Source organism: Dermacentor albipictus, chromosome 2, assembly GCF_038994185.2.
Source record: "Dermacentor albipictus isolate Rhodes 1998 colony chromosome 2, USDA_Dalb.pri_finalv2, whole genome shotgun sequence".
Taxonomy (NCBI): domain Eukaryota; kingdom Metazoa; phylum Arthropoda; class Arachnida; order Ixodida; family Ixodidae; genus Dermacentor; species Dermacentor albipictus.
In genome coordinates, this window is record NC_091822.1 from 47,562,182 (window position 1) to 47,584,701 (window position 22,520).

General features: G+C 44.0%; 1 protein-coding gene across 3 annotated transcripts in view; it reads right to left on the reverse strand.

Annotated features, from left to right (window-relative positions):
* Positions 1-22,520, reverse strand: part of LOC139055930 (serine/threonine-protein kinase haspin homolog) — a 61,692-nt gene that overhangs the window by 10,841 nt on the left and 28,331 nt on the right. For all 3 annotated transcript variants that reach the window (XM_070533588.1, XM_070533589.1, XM_070533590.1), the window contains 5 exons: positions 12,356-12,418; positions 12,167-12,261; positions 10,436-10,509; positions 5,699-5,927; positions 323-410 (listed from right to left, as the gene is read on the reverse strand). In XM_070533588.1, coding sequence (XP_070389689.1) covers positions 323-410; positions 5,699-5,927; positions 10,436-10,509; positions 12,167-12,261; positions 12,356-12,418 — 549 coding nt within the window. The remainder of the gene's footprint in view (positions 1-322; positions 411-5,698; positions 5,928-10,435; positions 10,510-12,166; positions 12,262-12,355; positions 12,419-22,520) is intronic.

Below are 22,520 nucleotides of genomic sequence, written 5' to 3' on the forward strand. Positions count from 1 at the left end.
ATGCAGAAGTGGTTGCAAAACGATGCTGATTTGGTTTTTCTTTATCTACAAAACTAATTCTTTTCTTTTTATGGTGTCCAATTGATCGAGTCGGGTGAACAGCTTTCTTTTGCGTGAAATGTCTTTACTGAGTTTCCCAGGTCACCCTGTAAGACTGCGAAAACTTAGGTGCATCAGAACATTTTCAGGACCACTTTTAAACGACATCGTGTCCACAAATACATGCTTGTGATGAAACTCAATATTGCGTTGTTTCGTGAGGACGCATACTACAAACGCCAACGGCAAACAAATAAATGAACCACGCAAGTCATTTCCTTACTTTATTATCCTTTCCAGGGTGAGGTACTGTGCCGTCTTGTCTTTGTATATGCAATTGTAGTTCCTCATGCGCAAGATGACTTCGTCGTCTGCCAGGGAACGTAATAGACATATCAGACAAAACGCAGTTTGCATGCTGTTTATTTCGCAATATTTCTGGCGAGTACAACAAATACTGTTCCAAACATAACGCGTCTCGACGATCAATACTTTAAACGCGTCAACATCCTTCGTAATCTGACAAAAAACTTGTAAGCTCATGATTTTCAGATAAATCACCAACAAAAAGAACCCGCCATCATCATCAGACAACTTACGTTCTCTGAAGAAGACTAAGCTCTTTCCCAGATATGTCCCATTACCTCTTGTCCTACGTCTGTCCGCTCCACGATATTCCTGGAAAGTATCCTGTCACCTCACCTTACTCCTTACGTGCTGCTACACCACTCTCACCAGTCTTTTCTCCTTCAAATCTCCTCAAATACCACGACTGCGATTTCTCATTTTATATATTTCTTATGCTGCACTTATCTTTGTTTTCAATTACTCAGTTGTCTTCCAAGCAGGGACCCTCTCTGTGTTCACACTGATGAAAGACATTGATTATCTCTGTTTGCTATGGATATCTGAAAGCTCTCATTTGTGACTGAACTGCGAACCGAACGCGTCAAAGAGCATTTTTGTTTTGCGAAGCCTACGTATTTAATTAGGTACCGTCCGTCGGAATTACAGGGCTTAGGCAGGAGTGGGTATCAAGTATAATTCGCAGAAGCATATCAGGACAAGCGCTTCATGTACAAAACTGGGTAATTTAACATGCGTGAAAATCGAATACAACCATAAGAATACAAGAATTTGCCGTCGCGTACACTGGAGGAATATATAAGCTAAATACAAGATATAGCAGCATAAGTTTTAATATACGATCTTTGAAATGCGCTAATCGCACATTTGAGTACACTTTTAACAACACAAGCCATGAAAAACAGGAACTGCTATAATATTATCGATTAAACTACGTAGGTAAAATAAAAGCACAGGTATAAACAAAATGAGTATTACATATAGGAAATATTAAACGAAGTAACGAAAGAACACTGAGAAGAGCACGAAACTGCCTAGTAATACGTTTTACTAGATGTCGTGTGAAAAATAAATTGCAGAAAGTTCACAGCTCAATATTTCTAAATTTGAAAAACTCATGAATTGTCGGGCTCGTGACCACATCTGCTGGCAGTACACTCCAGTCGGAGGTAGTGGGAAAGAGCAATGAATTTTTAATGTCTTTGTTTTGCATGAGTACTCGGCGATAATTTCGGGTTGGTAAATGGTGTAGTGCGACAGGTTACAGGTTTGATGAGCGTTTTATAGTCAATTTGTACACTTGTCATTGCTATAATAGGCAGAGAAACTTGAGCCTCTCGTGATACCACCGGGTTTTCTGTTCTAGATTGGCGATTCGCAGAACCGCGGATGGTGATATCTGCCATATGTAGCGAAACCTGGTTGACTTTCTTTGTGCACTTTCCCTTTGCGCAATGTTAGTGTCTTTCCAAGGGTCCCATCAGATGCTGCATATTCGAATAGTGGTCGAATAAATACATGATAAGCTATAAGTCTTATCTCAGGCGTAGAACTACCCAACGATCGTCTAAGAAAGTCCAATTGTTTCAGTGCCTTTTTTTCTGCATACGCTACAGGTTCATTCCATCACAAGTCACACGTGATAATTACTCCTAGGTACTTATATCTACGTACGACATTCAAGTGTTTACCGGCTAAGTGGTATATAAAATTTAGGAGCTGTGCTTTTTTTTGTGCGGGGGGGGGGGGGTGTTACTGTCATCACCAGTATTTCTATTATTCACAGACATTTGGCACGTAGAGCAGCACTCTTTTATTTTAGTCAATGTATCGTTCAATAAAGCTTGATCTTGTTCACAAGAATTTTTTTGATATAGTACACAGTCATCTGCGGAGAGCCGGATATTAACAGGAATATTCTCGGCAATGTCATTTCTGAAAAGCAAAAACAAATGAGGGGCCATAACATACACCTGAGGAATACCCGATTTTATTGGCTTGTAATTAGAGCGACTGTAGTGTATATTTGCACTCTGGCATCTGCACGAAAAGTATGACTCAATCCATGGAAGCAAGGACTCATTTGTTAGTATTGGATATAGTTTAATCAATAGTTCTGTGTGAGATAGCCGGTCGAATGCTCTTTAGAAATCGAGAAAAATATTATCAACTTGGCTATTCCTGTCTAAGCCTGAAGCAAGATCATGAATTGTTAAAAAGAATTGCATTACGGTAGATATACTGTGGCGAAAACCATGTTGAAGATAATTAATTAAGCTGTGTCTTTCTACGAACTTTGATCCATACGATATGCTGTAGGATTTTTACGGAACTGTTGAGAATTGATATCGGCCTGCAAGACGATTAAGGTGGTGTAATTTTTGACATTTCCAATCGCTCGGAAGCTATGCGTGAGATGGAGGCTCAGTAAATATTAAACTAAGATAATGTAAACGCCACAACGCGTATCGTACTAAAAAAACATTTGGTACATTATCAGTTCCCGGTGACTTCTTTACATCAAGGTTCAACAAAAGTGCTTGTACGCCTCCTTCATTGAAACATATATCGTCAAAGGGCGGTAATTCTTTGAAAGAGGCTTAACCAGGGGTGATATCGTCGTCTTAAGTAAACACCGAGCTAAAATACTAGTTTAGCGCCTGAGTTACTTAGAAGTTGCCAATATGTGAATGAATCGTTTAGGCAAAGACTAGGCACTGACTTATTCTTTGGTGTTATATAACGCCAAGATTTACCTGGTGATGACATCAAAAAGTTTTCCATGCGCACACTCTGAAAGCAGTATTTTATTCATATTATGCGGTTTTTTAGGACAGCGCGCAAGTCAGAAATCTTATCTGCATTGGTAAGCGACGTGTGCTGCTTGCGATTTTTACAATGTTTCAGTCCTTCCTGATTGAACTGCCAACTGAATGCGCCCCAGATAATTTTGGTTCTTCATGGTTACTTGCGATACGGGCGCCCTGTAATTTCTTGGAAAACAAGAACGTGTTTCATTTCTTTTTTTTTCAGGAAATTGACCACTAATCATAGGCTCTGGTACCTTATTACGGTTACATTAGTTTTCTGAATAACAATCTTTCGATCGGTGCTGATGTCCTCAATGCACGAGCTCCGGCATTTTTGTCACTCATGTCAAACATTTCCAAGTTCGATAATGTCGCCTAAAAAGCACAAGTTCCTCAGCTGTCGCCCGTTCAGTTCTTCGTCCAATATTTCCGTATCTAGCATATCGAATACCTATTGCAAGCATATAGCCAATAAAAAATGGTGATCATGTTTGCGGGACAGCCTTATTATTCCGTTTTTTACTACTCGTGAAAAATGATCGTAGCTGTCAGATCACTGTTGATACAGTAAATTTGTTCCACAATACTCCATGAAATAATAAAAGAATGCAGTGCCTTCATGGGAGCCGGTATCTGCACTCAATCGATCGCCTTTTCATTACCTGTGAAGGTTATATAGAGGCGATAGTTATTTTTCGCCGACTTCTCAATTACGTACTAACGAAACGACTACCATACTGATCAGTATGCTGTTGAAAGCCAGCTTGTACTGCTCCGTTTAGGTAGTAGTAGCAATCTTTATTTTGTCCGAGATAGGGTTTATGGAGGAGAGAGATGGTAAAGTGATTTTTTTAGCCTCCTCTAACTAAGAGAGTTACATGAGGCGTGGGGTGCCCCACTGCGCGTTGTTTTTTGCAGAAGTGGGAGGAATTCGGTCCCCAGTGGCACGAGTTGGAACCGTTCTGCTTTGCATCAGCGTATGATAAAGCGCACTGTGGCGAAAGCAAAATAAAGCTCTCTGGCACCTCTGGACTACTTCGCTTCAGATTACTTGCTAATGACGTGTGCACTGCCAGACAACATACTGTGGTCGTTGGGGTTTGCGGCAGGCGAAAGCAAAGCTCTATAATTTTTCCAACACTAGCTTTATGGGATATATACAGCAGTCGCTTATATAACACTCGTTTACTCGCGATTGTTTTATGGTTAACTTGGTGTGATTTTCATGGTAAATCGTAATCCAGTACAGCTAACGAAATCCAATAACATATTTCAGTGGAACTGCGTACACTTGTGGCGCTTTCATGTAGGTACTTTGGGGCTCGTTGATAGGTTTCTTTTTTTTTCTCTACTGTCCCATTCCTCCTGTGGAATACTGCGAATGCCTTAGTGCAATTATTGCGGTAACACAACGCCGCCGTATAAGAATCACCAAAAATAACAGCTTTAAGGTGACGCCTCCGAAATAACTCTTGCAAAGTTATACAGCTAAGAGCGTGGAAATGCTAGAGCCTTCTAAACAAGAAGTATGCGCCGCGTGATCTGCGTACGCTGCACGACGGAAACCGCTTCCGCACAGATGTCCAATGACAAAAGTGTCCGCCGCAGGGATCTGTCGTTAAACCTAAGCTATTGCACAGCGAATAACTGCGTCTGTCGAGTTTACTCGCACCAATATTTGAACGGTAGCGTGGCGTTGAGCAGTACGGCACAGCCTTTCCAACAAACTCTGGTCCCGAAAAGCACTGTTCTTTAGTGCGCACAACAACCTCCACACGCCGCTGCGGTCGCCGCTCTTGGTTGTTAGGCGTTAGCCATACAGCGCGACATCGAATCGAGCGGGACGATGCACGGAGTAAGTGCCAGACAAGGACGGCTCCATCGTCAGCCTCCTTCCCACTAGGCGTCGGCCACCAATTTCACTGCTGCTGACAACGCAATACGAACGGGGCTGACGGTGCTCAACACGTGGCTGACGAAGCCGATTACTCCGGCGTGGCACTCTCCCACCGTTCTGCGGTTCCCGCTTGCTTCGCGTTGACATTCCAAGCAGTCGTGGAGGAGCAGCTTTCGTAACACCGAATGCAGCGGTTTGTGGCAAACCCTACCGACGTGCCAAGAAATCGGAACAAGAGAGCAGACGTTAGGCATAAATCAGGCAGACTAACGTTCGTGGTTTCTCGAGCGCATGACGCATGCCATATATGTATTATGAAATAAAGTGCTGGGCTTGACGTAACCAGCGGTGATGAGAGTCAGCATTACTAAGCAAATGTCCCTCAATGGGGCAGTAGCGGAACGCACTATATTATCGGGTGCTCGACAGTTGCTTCAGAGCAGTAAGTTATCAGTAGTAGTTACCGGTGAAATAGATCTTCAACAATCCAATCAACGGCGACGGACGCAAATGTATCTTTTTTTCGCTCTTTAGCGCAGTTTCTACGGACGCAAGCCATTTCGATTCGGAACTGTGCGAAACGTACTGTAAGTCATGCGGCCGAAGTTGTCATCGATGAGGGTGACCTTGATGCCGCTTCCCTTGACGCAACAAGTGCGGCCGTCGATGAGGAAGTGGTGGTTCTTGCTCGTACACGGCAGCACCCTGATGTTCTCCTCGAGCAGGTTACGGTGCTCGAACTGTAGCTCCCGCTCGGCGACCGCCAACGTGCACGCGACCTGGCCGATGATGCTGATCGCTTGCGCGGGCTTGAGCTGCGCGCAGTGTTCGGACACAGTTTTAAGCAAACCTATTCGGCATTAGAATTTAATGCTGAGCTAATTGGTAAACATGCGTCTTTCTGTTCGTGCAGCGCTCACAAAAAGCAAAGACTAAGAAACAAATGCAAAGGAGAGGCACTCAGCGCACGCATTGTGCACTTCGCGACTGTATATTCGGCGTACTGTGTATTTGGCGTCTCGAATTCATTAATTTTACCTGGTTTCGTAAAGCTACCATCAACCTCACCTTGTTGACAAGGTATTTTAACGTTACTTGTTCTCCAGTTTCAGTCTGCGTTATTTCGTTTATCGTCTGGCTTGAGATCTCGAAGCAACATTGTCTGCTAAAAGAAAAGTGCACATTTCCCTTGACCTGCCACATAGTGTGCCCTTATTAGAGATGGAGGATATTGATACCGGGGAAACACATGCTTAAACAAAGGAAACTGAATGGTCTTTTCATGTCAGAGGAGACCTCCGCAAATAAGGAGAGAACCGTCAGCGCTCTTACTAAAAGTACAAGAGGATTGGATTGCGTATTGGCGACACGCGGGCATGGACTAAGACGGATATTCACTTGGCTTCATGTATTCGTCACAATGAGCAATGTATCTACAGTGAACTCTTATATTCAATTTCTCCATACGTAGAACTGAGAAAAAATTAGAGACCAGCTGTTCTGGCCGTTCAGCGATGTCGACGAGGGAAAGTGTTTTGCAGCAGCACCTAAAAATCGCAATTCGTCTTATCGTTCGTTTGCCGGATGCTTCATTATACAAGTTACACACCAGACAGACGTTCTGCTCTTCCTTCCTTGAAATGCTGCAAATGGCGAGTGTTTATTCATGCGCCCTCCTTCCACGTATTAGGAGCAAACATTAAAAAAAAAGGGGTTCGGCGGTTTTAGGTGCCAAAATCACAACATGATTATGGGCACACTGTAGTGGGCTACTACGGATCCGTTGCGACCACCTGGGGCTGCTTAACGTGAATCTAAATCAACGTGCACAAGCGTGTTTGCATTTCAGCCCTATCAAAGTGCGGTCACCACGGCCGGGTAGTACCCGTGACCTTGGGCTCTGCAATTCAACTCCATTGCCACGAAGACACTTTCGCGGGCAAGAGGAAGCTTTATTTCTGGATATCCTAACTTAATTAATGGGAAATGTACTAAGAGGTCATGTTTTATAGCGAAGGGCATTCTTTGCAGAATGCACGCGTTTGTGGTATGTCCGTATCTAACCTCTTTAAGGCCAACTTTGGCAACTGCGTAAATACCCGAAAAGACAACTTGAGAACGGAAAGCTTGGGACTATTGGGTAAGTGCAACGGGGCATATGAGTCTAGGTGTGTAAACGTTCTTGGCCACTCCTTCCGAACAGGCATGGCCACTGGGCAAGTGCCCGAATAGGCAACAGAACAAGAGGCAAGAATTGAATAAGTCTGCAACAGAAAATTGAAGCCAGGTACAGAGAACGGAAGAAACCGGCAGCAAAAGCAGCCGGAATCGGTTCAAGAAATAAACAGAACGGGAACGTAGCGTGCATTGAATGAGGAAGGATGAGCTACAAATAAAGGAAGACGATGTGGGATGCAGCAAATTGAAGTCGGCCACACAGAAGTGAGGAATTTGGCAAGACCATGTCTCGCTACATTGCCTCAGTGCTAATAATATTAACGTCGGCATTGACTGTGAAATCAGTTGTGCCAGGCATTCCTGTTCTTATTTTTTTAGCTTTCCTCTGCACGTTCAGTACTCTAAGCATTGAAGTGCGTCTCAAGTGTTGCGGGGGTCCCGCTGGATCATCAAAGTGACTCATCAGCATTTATGTGACAATAAAACAGTTAAGGGATAAGAAAAGAGCAGATTGGGTGAGGGAACAAACGCGAATTAATGACATCTTAGTTGAAATCAAGAAAAAGAAATGGGCATGGGCAGGACATGTAATAAGGAGGGAAGATAACCGATGGTCATTAAGGGTTACGGACTGGATCCCAAGGGAAGGGAAGGGTAGCAGGGGGCGGCAGAAAGTTAGCTGGGCGGATGAGATTAAGAAGTTTGCAGGGGCGGCATGGCCACAATTAGTACATGACCGGGGTTGTTGGAGAAGTATGGGAGAGGCCTTTGCCCTGCAGTGGGCGTAACCAGGCTGATGATGATGAAAACAGTTAAACTTCCTTTTGATAGATATCTTTAAACTGAATGTAATACAGCTCCAGGTAAAACATGGGGAAGGCAGAAGTTCGACATTCAAGACGATGAGCAAAACGAGAACAAGGTCGAAGCGGGAGCCAGCGTTTCCACAAGCGGACTTCTCTTTTTACCTTGTTCTCGTTTTGCTCATATAAATAAACCGTAGCGTTCATATATTACTGCTAAAGTGTTCTTACTTAAGCAGAGCGCACGAAAAAAACGAAAGAGGTAGCGACAGTGCGAAGGCTCGTGCTGAGCCCGCGCCAAACCAACGCGACCTATAGGAAAGTCTAGGTGACGTTGAGCGAAGGGGAGAAGGCGAAATGAGGCAAAGCGTCGCGGAGGAGGATTGAAGGCGGAGGCGCACTGGGTTGACCTCCTTCGGCAGTTGCTACAGGTTTCCTTTGCTTTACGGACGTAGCGGTTTCGTCTCGTGGTAACATCGACCTAGCGCCGCCATACGCTTTCTGTGCGAGCGAAAGCAGGCGACGGTGAGCCGACGATGGCGGCTCGATCTCACGTGCGCAAAGGAGGAAAATGGGAGAGAGAAGCGCGCCGTTTCCCGTAGCGCACATGGCACTGGGAAGGAGAGTGAGGGGTGTTGTACTTCAGCCGCGTGCGGGCACGCGCTTTATCTTGAATGCGATTTCCTTTGGGGACAGAGTCTAGGTGGCCGATGGCTCGTACCTTTGGGTGCGCTGTGTTCTCGCCCACTCAGTTTGTGTTGAAGCGATAGACAGTGCGAAGGTCTCTTCGCTCGCTGCTGCTGCCGCGATTCCTCACGGCAGCGTTCTGGCAGTGAGCTTCTGTGGTCATCGAGTGTGATATGCTCATGCTTGCCTGTGCGCGCTGACACGTTGCTTGTGAATTTATATAGTACGCGAACGTTTACAAGAGGGCGTTCCACTCCGGCGGCTGCTGCGTATGGCGTTGCAGCGCAAGCTCTGTCTTGAATACGATTGGCGGTGCGGACCGTCTAAGTGCACCGAGGGCCGATGGCTTCGTATGCTCTATAGCACCCATGCGCTTGCGCGTCACCCGTGTTTACAAAGTGAAACGTCACACTTTCTGTTCGTTTCCTCCTCTCGTTTTCACATGAGTCCACGGGCGATATGCGCCGCAGGCCTCTAGTTTGGTGCTTCATGCGCGCGCCCCCGGGCATGGCGCATCAAGACACCCTAGCTTCCAGGATGGATAGCAGTGGCGGTCACTCCGAATGCTCATCTTAACCAGAGAGCACGTCTCTGGCAGTTCGTGCTAAGCACATTTTTTTTTCATTGAGTTTATGGAAAACAAAAACGTTCGCATGTTGCTCGTTATATGCGACATTTAAGCTTAACTAAGTTCATCTTGGCGATAGTTCACTGCTGTTCCCGAACGTGTATAAGTGACTGCAACAATTGCGGGAAATTTGCTGGTGGACTAGTTAATCTTCACGATTAAAACAGTGCAAGGAAATGAAACGACATCAACAAAAAATAGACAAACCTCTCTTGTCTAGATTTTTGCGCTGATTTCGTCTTTTACTGCTATTATTACTTGATCTGCGTCAAAAACGATTTCCCATTGGACACAAAAATGTCTTACGCTCTACGAAACCACCTGATATGATTTTGAGCAGTCAGGGTTCTTCGATTGAGACGACATATTAGTTGGAATGCAACAATGAACCAAAATACATCGCCATTTTTATACGTATTAGTCATTGTAAGGGATAAATAGAACTGTGCAGCACTTCCCATATTTTTAGTATGTTCATTTTGCGCGTTCCTTTACTAATGCGTCGTAGCTGACCTAGTTTTCTATCCTTCAATGTGAAATAATATTCCATCTGAAAGCAGGGTGTGCATGGAGGTTAGCCTTGATGTAGTAAGGTTTTCTCGCATTCAGAAGCGCTGCACACTATTTCATTTAGAGCAGTAGAAGTAAGGATGAAGTTCTTTTCAGAACAAGATTTCCTTAGAAAGCATACCTTCCCGCAAACTCGCGCAAACGCGTGCGCTCACACACGCACCCACGCACATAGGCACACACACGCACACTCAAATGAAGCAACGCCTTTACCCATCTAAATAGATTATTCAGAAATTACTAAAACCTTTCTTGGATTTCCTTAGACTAGGAAAGAAATACCATATCAAATGTGCTGGCTACGAGCCTTTGATAGTCGAGTACTGTAACGCATGGCAAAAATCTTGCTGTAAGGGACATAACTGTCAAGACGGCAAACCTTTCCTCTGATGTACGAATGCGCCTTATATTCGACGGTATTTCAAATATTTCTATTTCCTTACATGCGTCCGCTTACCTTAGAATGAAGCACACTTGGACCACAGTAGTCGCTCTCCACCAGGAGGTAGTGCTGCTCCTTCGGCCTCATATCTGCAGAACAATGTAATCGTGCCTGAAACCACTACATCAACAGCTAAATGCACCTATATTTATGAAGCCACTGCATGTTTTTCAGACACGCTTCCAAGTGTGCAGGTTGCACATGGTAGAGACTAGGAATAGTGTAAAGTCTACATTAAAGCAAATACAAATTGCATTCACAGGAAGCAAAAGACACAGGCACATCCAGAAGACGTGGAAAACGCGACCGAATTTTTGTTGGACATGCGCTAAATGGCGCAACCGCAAGAGTTAAATTTGTCCTGTGTTTTTTCGGCTGGCATGATTCATTGCATACAAGGACCGATAACCCATTGACTCACCGAAAACGTTCGAGTGTTTGCACGCAACTTGACGAAATTTTGTCTAGCATGCATTACTACTGGTTGCAAATAAGCCAAGATTTCATGTTCAAATTTCTGAGAGTTTATGTTAAGATCTGCTAAGCCGCAAATCTGTCTGCGCATTACGCACTCATCAATATTACACGGCTGATTTAAGGGTTGTGCGTAAATCAGTGATGTCCACACTTCCACCCTTCGAAATTCTGGAACATCTGCAATGATTAGACCCGTCCAGCTGAGTCTGATAAGATATCAGTCTTCATATTGTGCTTCGGAAGCGTCATTGTATAAGGCGGTTGCTTAGCAACTCAATGTTGCTAAGCAGCTTATCAGCACTACGCGTCCTTCTTCAAGCGCCCCAGGGTCATGTACCGTGTGTGATTAATGATGATCGACGTAGTTGTACAAAGGAAGTTTTTCATCCAGGATGCACTAAAAAAAATTCAAGGCTCACTTAGTTATCTCTACGTGCATGAATTCGAAAGCATTGCGACCGCCGAACGATACTTAGACATTATGGTACAACGTAAGGTCGTGGGTCCGACTCCCACCAAACGTTCAGGGTTCTAGTCCCAACAAAGGTCGTGCGTTCGAGTGTCTTCATTCACTCTATCTCAATTAACTGTGCCTAATTACCTTCGCATTATATACAACAAAATGTCGTCGGTATGACTCCCACCAAAAGTCGAGGCTTCGTCACCGGTCGAGGCTTCGTCACGCCTACGCCAACATCTATGCCGGATTGCCCGCCTGATAAGCCATACAATACTTGCGCTCTAAAAAGCTGTTGAGGTTGCCTTTTCTTTCTGCTTCAGTGAGCGGCATTAGACTCCGTGTTAAAACTTCTATTAAGCCATTATTTCTTTAGGGATCAAGCACACACTCTCAGTGCAGCAAAACGCCCAGTTTAACTGAGTCTCAAGGATGAGGTACTTGGTGATTTCTCACAATAAAAACAGTGAAAAGACGAGAGATGTAAAAGGGCAACGCTGCGTCCGCCGTCTCTTTCCGTGTCTTGTCAACGCACTCGCATCTGTCATAAGGTGCTTGATTCTGTCCAGCGTACCGAGCGCAATTAGTGCGATATATTTGAGAACAAAAGCCCATACGTAGAACACTGACGTAAAAAAAGATGAGTGCGCGAAAATCGGCCGCAAATGGAACAGTAGATGTGCAGCTGAGATTTACGAGCAGATATGATGGTGTGCCTTTGCGCAATCGTGAACATAAAAAACCTCCAATGAATCATTTAGAAAGTAGTTCTTCATAGTAGTTCTTATTTCTTAGTAGTTCAGTAGACTTGCCAGGGTGCGGCTGGTAGCATCGCGAATGTTTCTGGGCGTATGCGTCGTACGCTTTGGCAAAGTTTTCTGGCAGGGTGTCGACCACGAACACAATTCTGGAAAAATACAAAAAAAGAAGACCCAAATTAGGTGCCGCAAGTTGTTCTTTTTTTCTCCCTCTCTCTACGCTTTGTGGGCAATTCCACTCACCTGCGTATAGTCCTGAATCCGTAAGTCTTATTGGTTAGACCCATATGCAGGTCGCTCAACTTCCTGTAATATGCAAAAGACATTGGATACTTGTTTAGTTTCAGAAGTCGTCACCAAATTTGTTTATTTTCGATACGACATTGGAAGCTGATGGTGGACAAAAACATACTAAGTTGAGTTTTGCGGAGTTCAGTCAGTGCCGCAGCGTGTACAAACCAGCCTTATGGTTATTTTTTTCGCCACCTGGCCCTTTGCGACACTTCAGCGAATGTTGATAAATAACTGTGTTATATTTTGTCGTTGCACATGCTCCACAAGATCGGATTGCAAAGGTATTCCGAAATGTCTCATAACAATCGCGCATGCATCGCTTATTGTTCTATTCCCATTGGATGTCATCCGTGTTTGCTAAGTGGCTGTCGCTTTTCTGTTCGGTGCACGAATTTACAAGCTCGATTGGGCGCGGGGGCTGCTGCATACCAATGCAGGTGCAATGCGAGAACGCTGACGCGCCATTCTTTGCCTGCACTAAGCATTCAAGTGGTGATAACTGTTCCATACCCTCCAGCACAGCGTCTCTCAGGGCTCCTTTATCGCTTTGTCGCTTTCTAAACACCCTGTGACTTGATACACGAATTAGAATTTTGGAATTAGAACAAACTTTTATGGACGAAAATACTGCACATAACTCCAGACCGGTCAATAGTAACACGCGGCTTGTGACCAGCAGCATAGCCCACCCGAGCCTCCTTCCGACAACCAAGGGCGCCTTTATGTGAGCTTAGCAAAAATACTCAAAAAGCGCGAGTTTCTTCGTCAGGCTTCGTCCGTATTGCCAAGAACGCAAGTAGCAGTTGTCACGCGCGCTTTTTGTATCTCTAGGTGGTCCCTGTGGATTCCCATTTCCCGAGGAACCCAGCAACAGTGCTCGGTCGGCGGCAGAATTAGCTTGTGATCTGGCCACCGGCAGGAAGCAAGGCCCCGTGCTGTCACTGCTAATAAGTGCTTCGCCTATAATTGATTCTCAGAGTGTGCCGAATATTTTTACTGCGCAGTTAAGTTTGTCTACAGAAATAGCGAGGGTAGTGGAGAAAAAGTCGCGTAAGAGCACCATGACAACTTTCACTTCACCATTGCCACAGGAACGAAAAACGTATATAAAATTTACATGCGGCAGTGCACATATAAACTAAAATTATTTATATTCAACTTCAATCTATTTACTACTGTGCTAACGAAAAAATTTCTCACAATGCTTTTATTTAGGCCGTGTATGAATATATCACATTATTATTTGTCTGTTAGCTTGCTTATTTACAGGCCATGTCTATGAGAGCAAATACTGACCAATAGAACTTGCACAACCTTTAGCGCACTAGAACAGCAACAGGCATGATTCACCAGAAGGCGCAGTATTTACATACATCCACTATGCAGGCTCATGAGAAATGCTCGATAGTAGACTACGTGAAGATTCAAAAACAGTTTCTCATGGGATATTATGCAATAGTGATTGATTGATTGATTTGTAGAACTTATTGTCGCAAGGGCCAGATGTGGCCAAAGAGCGCCAAGTCGATGATCTGTGTTTCTCAATGACATATGGGTGTTAATTGCGGGGAGTATATGAAACGCGGCTGCATAGTGGCCTAAAATGTTCGCTAAAAAGTGCAAAATATACATATGGTGCAATGTGGCTGTAAAAGGGCCTCAAATTTATTCGCTCTAAAGTGCGTAAAATACAAGTATATACATAATAAAAATGACAGTGATTGATCGTTTCAGCGATGACACTACGTGGTTAGTAAAATATGTAGTATCTCAAGGACTAGTGCCTCAGCAAGGCCTTGGAAGCAAGGGCAGGGAGGCACGCGCTGTAGAAAATGGTTTCATTGCAGCTACTACCTCCAGGTGGAAGCCGTGCTACAAGTAGCCTGGCCAAATAACTTTTAAGGCGTCAGTTTCAGTTAAAAAGTTTAATACTGATTGAAAAGTAAAAAGGGGTTCATTGCTCAGAAAGAATGCTGGGTGTAACGGCATGTGTTCGAGATAAGCGGAGGGAAAGTACTTTTTTCTTTCTGCCTCTATTTCTGCGCATTGGATAAGGACATGAATAAGTGTAAGCCTGTTGCCACATTTGGTACATGTCGGAGGTTCGCTTCCCGTCAAAAGGTAGGAGTGAGTGGCGTAAGTATGTCCTATTCTTAATCTACAAAGAAGCACTTCCTTATGCCTTGCTGTTCTTTCAGACATCCAGTTCCCTAGTTTAGGTTTTATAACGTGTAGCTTATTCCTTACTGAATTATCCCATTGATCATGCCAATACTTCCTCACTTTATGGCGTGAGAAGGGCTTAAGTTCTCTTGCTGGTATTGGTTTATTCACATATCCGTTTCATTAAAAGTGACTGACGTTGCAGTTTCATCAGCAGCTACAATACCTTTTATGCCCCTATGGCCAGGTACCCAGCATAGGGACGATATTTTGGATTTACATTAAGACTAAGCATAGTTGTGTGCATAGCTCAATAAAAACAGGGTTCTTATGTTTCCGAAAACTCATTAAGCCCCTTATTACACTTAATGAATGTGTGAAAACGATGGCCTTATTGAGATTTCCTTGCCTGATGTGTTTTACAGCTGAGAGTATAGCGTACGCTTCAGCCGTGAAAATACTTGTGTTGCGATTTAGAACACCGGAGCTGGAAAAGAATGGCCCAAGAGCTGCATACGCGACACCAGCAGATGATTTGAAAGCATCTGTAAAAAACTCGGCACAGCAGTACTTCGCTTGGAGTTCGAGGAAGTGTGATTGTATGTGTGCCTCATGCGCATGTTTTGTTATTTCGACAAAAGAGATATCGCACTCCATGGTCTGCCATTGCCAAGGAGGTGGAAGACGAGTGAGAGGCATTAGAATATTTTCTGGGAGATGGATGTCTGTTTCTTCTGCCATCGCTTCCAAGCGCAGGCTGAAAGCAGTTCTTATATGTGAGCGGTTACGGTAATGTCTGGCAGCAGATATGTCGCTAACTATGGAATGACATGGATGCTCGGTGTCTGATTTTACCTTACTGTAGTAAGAAAAACTTAGGAATGTTCTGCGTAGGTGTAAGGACCATTCGTTGGACTCAACGTACAGACTTTCAACAGGGCTCGTTCTAAAGGCGCCTGTTGCCTATTGTATAGTGAAGCTGTGGGCTGGGTCGAAAATTTTTAGCGCACTCTCAGTTTCGGAGTGGTACACCACGGCTCCGTAATCGAGGCGTGATTGTACGGGACTCTTATACAAGCTAAGCAGACACTTCCTGTCACCACCCCAGGTTATTCGAGAAAGCGGCTTCAGGAGGTTCACGGTCTTCAGGCATTTTTCTTTAAGATATCTTAAGTGGGGAATGAAGTTAACTTTTGTGTCCAGGATAACACCTAAGAATTTGTGTGTTCAAGGCTGAGAGTTAGTCTTTCTCCATTAAGGTCAATATGTGGTTGTGGTAGTACACCTCTCTTGTTTGAGAACAGGACACATGTGCTTTTTGGGGGGTTCAATTTAAAACCATTCTCGTCCGCCCACCTTGAGAATCTATTCAAGCCAAGCTGTAGCTGCCTCTCGCAAATGCTAAGGTTACACGACCTGAACTCTGTCTGTACATCGTCCACATAGACGGAGTAGAAGAGCGCGCGAGGTGATATGGTGTGTAGGGAGTCAATTTTAACAATAAATAGCGTACAGCTCAGTACTCCACCCTGCGGTACACCTGTCTCTTGTACGAATGGTCGAGATTGCACATTGCCAACTCTAACACGAAATATACTGTCAGAGAGATAAGTTTCAGTTATTCTCAGCAAGCTGCCGCGAATGCCCATTGCAGAAAGATCCCGAAGGATCTCGAAGCGCCACGTAGTATCATACGCCTTCTCCAAGCCAGGAAATGCTGACAATACAAGCTGTTTGTGGACAAACGCATCTCTGATGTACATTTCAATGCGCACAAGCTGATCTGTCGTCGATCTGCCTTCTCTGAAACCACATTTATATGGGTCTAATTTCTTGTTTATTTCTAGATAGTGAACCAGTCGACTCCTTAGCATCTTTTCAAAAACTTTGCATAAGCAGCTCGTCAATATTATAGGCCTATAACTATTTGCCCAAAGAAGGGTCCGTACCCTGTTGAAGAATGGGAATTATGATGGCCTCTTTCTAAGCAGAGAGAATGTGGCCGGAAGACCATATAGAATTGTACAGACACAGAAGGGTTTTTTTGTGATTCAGACGGCAGGTGTTTTAGCATTTCATATAAGATGCGGTCAGAACCTGGGGCAGATTTGTTGCAGCTATATAGTGCTGCCTGAAGCTCTGCCATGCAAAAAGGTCTATTGTATGCCTCGCATTTTGTGCTTTTCCGTTCTAATGGTTGTCTTTCTATTTGCCTTTTGTACCTTTGGAATGTGTCAGAGTAGTGCGACGAGCTGGATATCTGTTCGAAATGTGCGCCAACAAAGTTCGCCTGATCTTCCATGCTGTCGCCTTGAGTATTCACCAAAGGCAGCGAGTAAGGCTGTCGACTGTTTATTCTCTTCACTCTATTCCAAACATTTGTTTCATCAATGTAAGAGTTAATGCCCGATATATACTTTCTCCAACTCTCTCTTCTAGCTTGTCGCCGCGTTCTCCGACCCTGAGATTTGTCCTGTTTTAAATTGACTATATCTTCTGCAGTCCGAGAATCCCGAAGTAAACCCCATGCCTTGTTCTGCTTCTTACGCGCTATTCGACACTCATCGTTCCACCACGAAAGATGGCTTTTTCTGGACAATCCCCTTGTTACAGGGATACATTTGGAGGAGGTGTCAAGGAGAAAAACCGTAAAATATTTAACCACAGCATCTATAAATAAACCACACATGTTAAAGCACACATGTCGTCCCAGGATAAAGAAGCAAGATTTTTGAATTTTTCCCAGTCAGCTGAGTCAGTTCTCCACCGAGGTAATTGTGGAAGGCGCTCATTAGACATTGGTGTGCTTAGAACTACAGGGAAATGGTCACTGCCGTAAGGGTTTTTAATAACTTTCCATTTAAAGTAAAGTAGACGAGTAGGAGATGCATCGCTAAGATCTTTTGAGGAGTATGTTTTGTTTGCCATGTTATAATACGCGACCTCCTTCCCATTCAAAAGACATGCATCTGAAGAAAAAGGGAACTGTTCAATCAAGCGACCTCTAGCGTCGCAGCGCGAGTCGCCCCATAGGTTGTTGTGCGCATTTAAATCTCCAAGCACAAAATATGGTTCAGGTAACTGATCTATGCATGTTTGGAATTCTTGTTTGTGAAGCTGAAAATGCGGCACTGTATATAGGGAGCAGATGGTTATCAGTTTATCTAAAAGTACAGCTCGAATGGTCACTGCCTCAAGGTGTGTCTGTAGCTGTAAGTGTTGACAGGCTGTAGACTTGTCAGCTATGATGCCTACTCCACCTGATGATGCGAGGGCATCATCGCGACCCTTCCGAAAAATAACATAGTGACGAAGGAAGTGTTTATGTTTAGATTTCATATGAGTCTTTGGACACACAGCACTTTTGAAGCTAGTTCATTAAGGATTTCTAGAACGTCATCGAGGTTGCAAAGCAGGTCTCTGATATTCCACTGAATAATCAGTGTATCCATATTAAAATTAATGTTGTGTTTTGTGTCAAAGAGAATGAACTTCGTTTAGCTTACAGTGCCCTTTTGGCGTCCTGTAATTGGAATTTTGTCTTTCCTGGAGCGGTCGAGAAAATCGCGCCGCTTCTTAAGCGTCAACTGCGCCTTCTGACTGGGTGTTGTGTCCATGGCCTCTTGCGAGGCACTGGACACGCGCTCTTGCGAGCGGTGTGTTTTCCGTGGAGGCCTTGTCTCGGAAGACAAGGCCTTGGAGCCCACCTTGCTGGTGGTTGATGGGCTTATGTTGACCTCTGAGCTGTGCTGACTGGTGCCAGCACTAGCAGAGGCCTCCGCTGTGGTCAAATTCGGGAGAGGCAAGGCAGCCTTCGCTGCTGCCACCATGGGGGCGGGTGGCGTTGCCGCACGCTCGATATGCGTGGCGCTGGCGTCCGCCAGGTGCCGTAGTGGTACTGCCCCCCACCATACCACTTCGGCGAAAGATGCGGTCTGTGCAAACCTTAGTGAGATGCGTTGCCTTGCTTCTCTGAAAGTTATGTTTTCCTTTACCTTTATTGCAATTATTTCTTTTTCTTTCTTCCAGACTGCGCATGATCGAGAATATGCAGGGTGGCCACCATTACAATTCCTACAACGCGGCTCAGCCTTTCAATCACCTGCAGAGTGATCATTGATGCCAGATTTCGCACATGTTAGCCGCCCTCGGCAGCTCTGGGAAGCGTGACCAAACCTCTGACATTTAAAACAGCGTCGCGGGTTAGGGATGTATCGTCGTACTCTGATTTTTTTATATCCAGTTTCTAATGTCTCTGGTAACTTGCTAGAGCCAAAGGTAAGTATCAGGTGCTTAGTTGGCAGTTCCTTGTTGTCACGTCTGATCTTTATTCTTTGTACACTTATTACGTTTTCATCCTTCCATCCTTCCAGGAGTTCTTCGGTCAAGTCCATCAAGTCGATGTCAGAGATTACGCATTTGGCCGTATTCATGGTTCGGTGTGCTGTTACACTGACAGGGATGTCTCCAACTTGTACAAGGTTTGTTAGCTTGTCGTGCTGTGCTTTGTCTTTCAGTTCGAGTAATAGGTCCCCACTGGCCAGCGTGGTGATTTTATAGCCGCCTCCAACGGTCTCTGTGAGATACTTCGCCACGACAAATGGTGAAATTGCTCTTGCTTTCTTGTCAGGTTTACCACTGTGGACAACGTAAAATTTCGGGAAAGTCGGAGTGCCTTTTAGAAAAAACTGAAATGTAGCATCGGTGCACCCCCTTTTAGAGGGACGATCGGTTGAGAAAGATTGGAAGTTCCCTCGAAATATGTTCAGTATTCAGCGACGATGCCAGTCACCCACCACCGAGCCCAACAAGGGGACAAGTCAAGGTATGTGGTCAAACAAGCCCTACCATGTCAACTGTACATCGTCGCTATAACCACATATGTTATAACCAAGGTAGGTCATGCCACACCAGGTTAACCCTCGCCGCCAGGAATGTTGGAAGTTATCAGAAGAAAAAGAAGACAGGAAAGACTAAAAGTGAGAGGGAAAGGCGACTGCCGATTTCCTCCAGGTGGGTCAGTCTGGAGGTGCCGTCTATGTGAAGCCGGGCCGAAGAGTTGTGTTGCCTCCGCCGGGGGGCCTTAACGGTCCAAACACCCAGCATCGGCTCAACCCCCAGGATTCTGCTTTCCCCAGACGCGGTTAAGCCGCGCACGACTACACGCGGGACGGTCCGACACTCGTGTGCTCGGCTACGTGGTGTCGCAACACACCAAACGCCTGCTGACGCAGACACCCCTGCGGAGGGGGCAGCAGTAAAAAGTTATTTTCGTACCAGTAGTAATTGCTCCCTACGCACCACACTTCTCTTCGACTAACAATTCCTCGCAATAAGCACCAAAATGTGATCTATTCCTACTCGTATACTGCCATTCCTGCCTTTATCGGAAAAGTAAACATCTGGCTCAGACAAAAGATAAGCCTTGCAAGAACTTTCGCACGTCACATTGCACTTACATTACGTAATCACGCGTAGCAACTTCGATAACACAACCAGTTACTGAAAAAACACTAAGCATTTACAAACACCATAACTCGCTTTCTAACTTATCAATGCTGCTACAGCGGCAATGTGCGCAGGATGGCGTAAAAATGAGCCTTTTTACTACATTGTAGCAAAACAGATGCGGCAATGCAGTTACCGGCTTATCTCCCACTGGCTTGTTTCTTATTGCTGCATACTGTTATGTAGGCCACTAGATTACGTCTACTACTTCTAACATCTTCGATTTAGTACTCAACCCTACACCTGATCTTTTACACGCCATATCGTATCTACCGGGGCTAAGCGATCACTTAGTACTTCATTTTTCTTTGACTTGCACCGTGCTTCTTAAGAGTACCACAAAAATATATCCATGACTATAAACACGCTGATTATGATGATATTAACCGTGACCTTTCTGCCTTTCTAGATGATTACTTGCCTAACTTTCATGATCGCTCCATGAATAGTAACTTGAATTTATTCAAAGAAAAAGTTTATTTTTCCAGAAATACGTTCCACGCATAGTTTTTTCGTCAAACTGGCATCACCACGGTTTATTAAATCGTTAAAAAAGAGTTGTAATAAGAAAAAAAAACTCATTTTTCGCTCTGCAAAACTAACCCGTACTCAAGAACATTAGACAACTTATCAGGCCATGGCTACCGAATGCAAAAAAAGCTCTCAAGCGCGCCAAGGGTTCATTTTTCAATACTACATTATCATTTCTTCAAATTCCGCTAGGCAATATTGAAGTGCAGTCAACAAAAGAGACAATTCAGCTATCACCCTTAAAGACTCAAGAGATCAACTGATTCAACTTGATCAATGCGGAAATGTTCTGAACTCTGTATTTGTTTTTGTTTTTTTCAAAAATGCGTGTTTTTAACGCCTATCTATCCCGGTACTGCGTTTTTTCTGATGGACCATATTGTCTTTGATATTGCTGGCAGAGAAAGAATAATAGATAAGTTAAAAGTTTCTTCATCATGTGGCATTTATAATATTAATACAAAATTTTTAATCACGACTAAAGTGAACAGTGCTATAATACTTTCTAATCTATTCCAGCAATCTCTTAAGATAGCCTACAATCAGGAAGACTGGAAGGTCGGGAGAGTGATTCCCTTGAACAAGTCTGGGGACAGCCATTCGCCATATAATTATTGGCTTATTTCACACACGTGCATTCCCTGTAAAATTAGGGAACATGTCATTTACTTTCACCTTGCATCATTCCTGCAGTCAAACGCCTTTTTTACAGACCCTAAGCACAGATTTCCTTTTCCTGTAAACGTCAACTTTTATCATTGACACGAGCTAAATTCCGTAATTGACAGGGGTCCCATTGTTGACTCTCTATTCTTAGATTTTTTGAAAGAGTTTGACAAGCTTTCTCATCAACTGATTTTTTTAAACTAAGTAAATTTAACCTTAATCCTAACGTTCTTCAATGGCTGCACTCTTCTATCACCGATCGCTCACAATTTATCACATCTAATAATACTTCCTCTGTCTCTTCTACAGTTGTATAAAGTGTGCGACAAGGTTCTCTGCCGGGACCTTTGTTTTTTCTAATTTATATGAAAAATTTACTGATAGGTTGTGCTCATGAATTAATCTTTTTGCAGATGACTGTGTCGTGTACCGCGTAATCAATAGTGACTTCGATATAGGTCTTCTTCAGTCCGATATCAACCATGCTCTTGACTGCGCTAACACGTGGAACATGGAACTAAACATGAATAAATGTAAGTACATGCTTGTTTATAGTCGTAATACTACACTGCTTTCATATCATCTGAATACTAGTAACCTTGAATCTGTGTCCTGTTAGAAATATCTAGAGGTATTTATTTCTTCTAATATTTCTCGAGAGATGCATGTACACCATATAACCAACAACACTAATCGCATGCTAGGCTACATACGTCGCAATTTTTATCTTTCTTTTAGTTCTGTAAAACTACTTCTTTATAAATCGTTAGTTCGTCCTAAACTTGTATATGCTGCATCTTTCGGGGACCCCATTGAAGAGATGCTCATCTATCAACTTAAATCTGCCCAGAACCGAGCGGCTCGTTTCATCCAACTAATTATCACCGTGACTCCAGCGCCACTACTATGAAAGCAAGCTGATCATTACCATTGCTATCACAACATAGGAAAATATTCCGCCTTTGCCTGTACCATAACATAAATTATGAAAACTCTATTCTTAAGAATAAATTGGTAACCCTCCCTTTAGCTTGCACGTTTTACCTTGCATAGACCGTCGTCAAAAGGTTGGTTTTCCTTCATGCCACACCAACCATTTTTTTTTCAGTTCATTCATCCCCAGCACGTCAGCAAGTTGGAATCTGCTTCCACGATCTCTCGTCAAAATATGTGGTAATATCTGGTTCAAAGCTGTTTTAACTAAGGTGCTGTTGTCAGAAACACAAGACCTTGTAGCACTGTCACC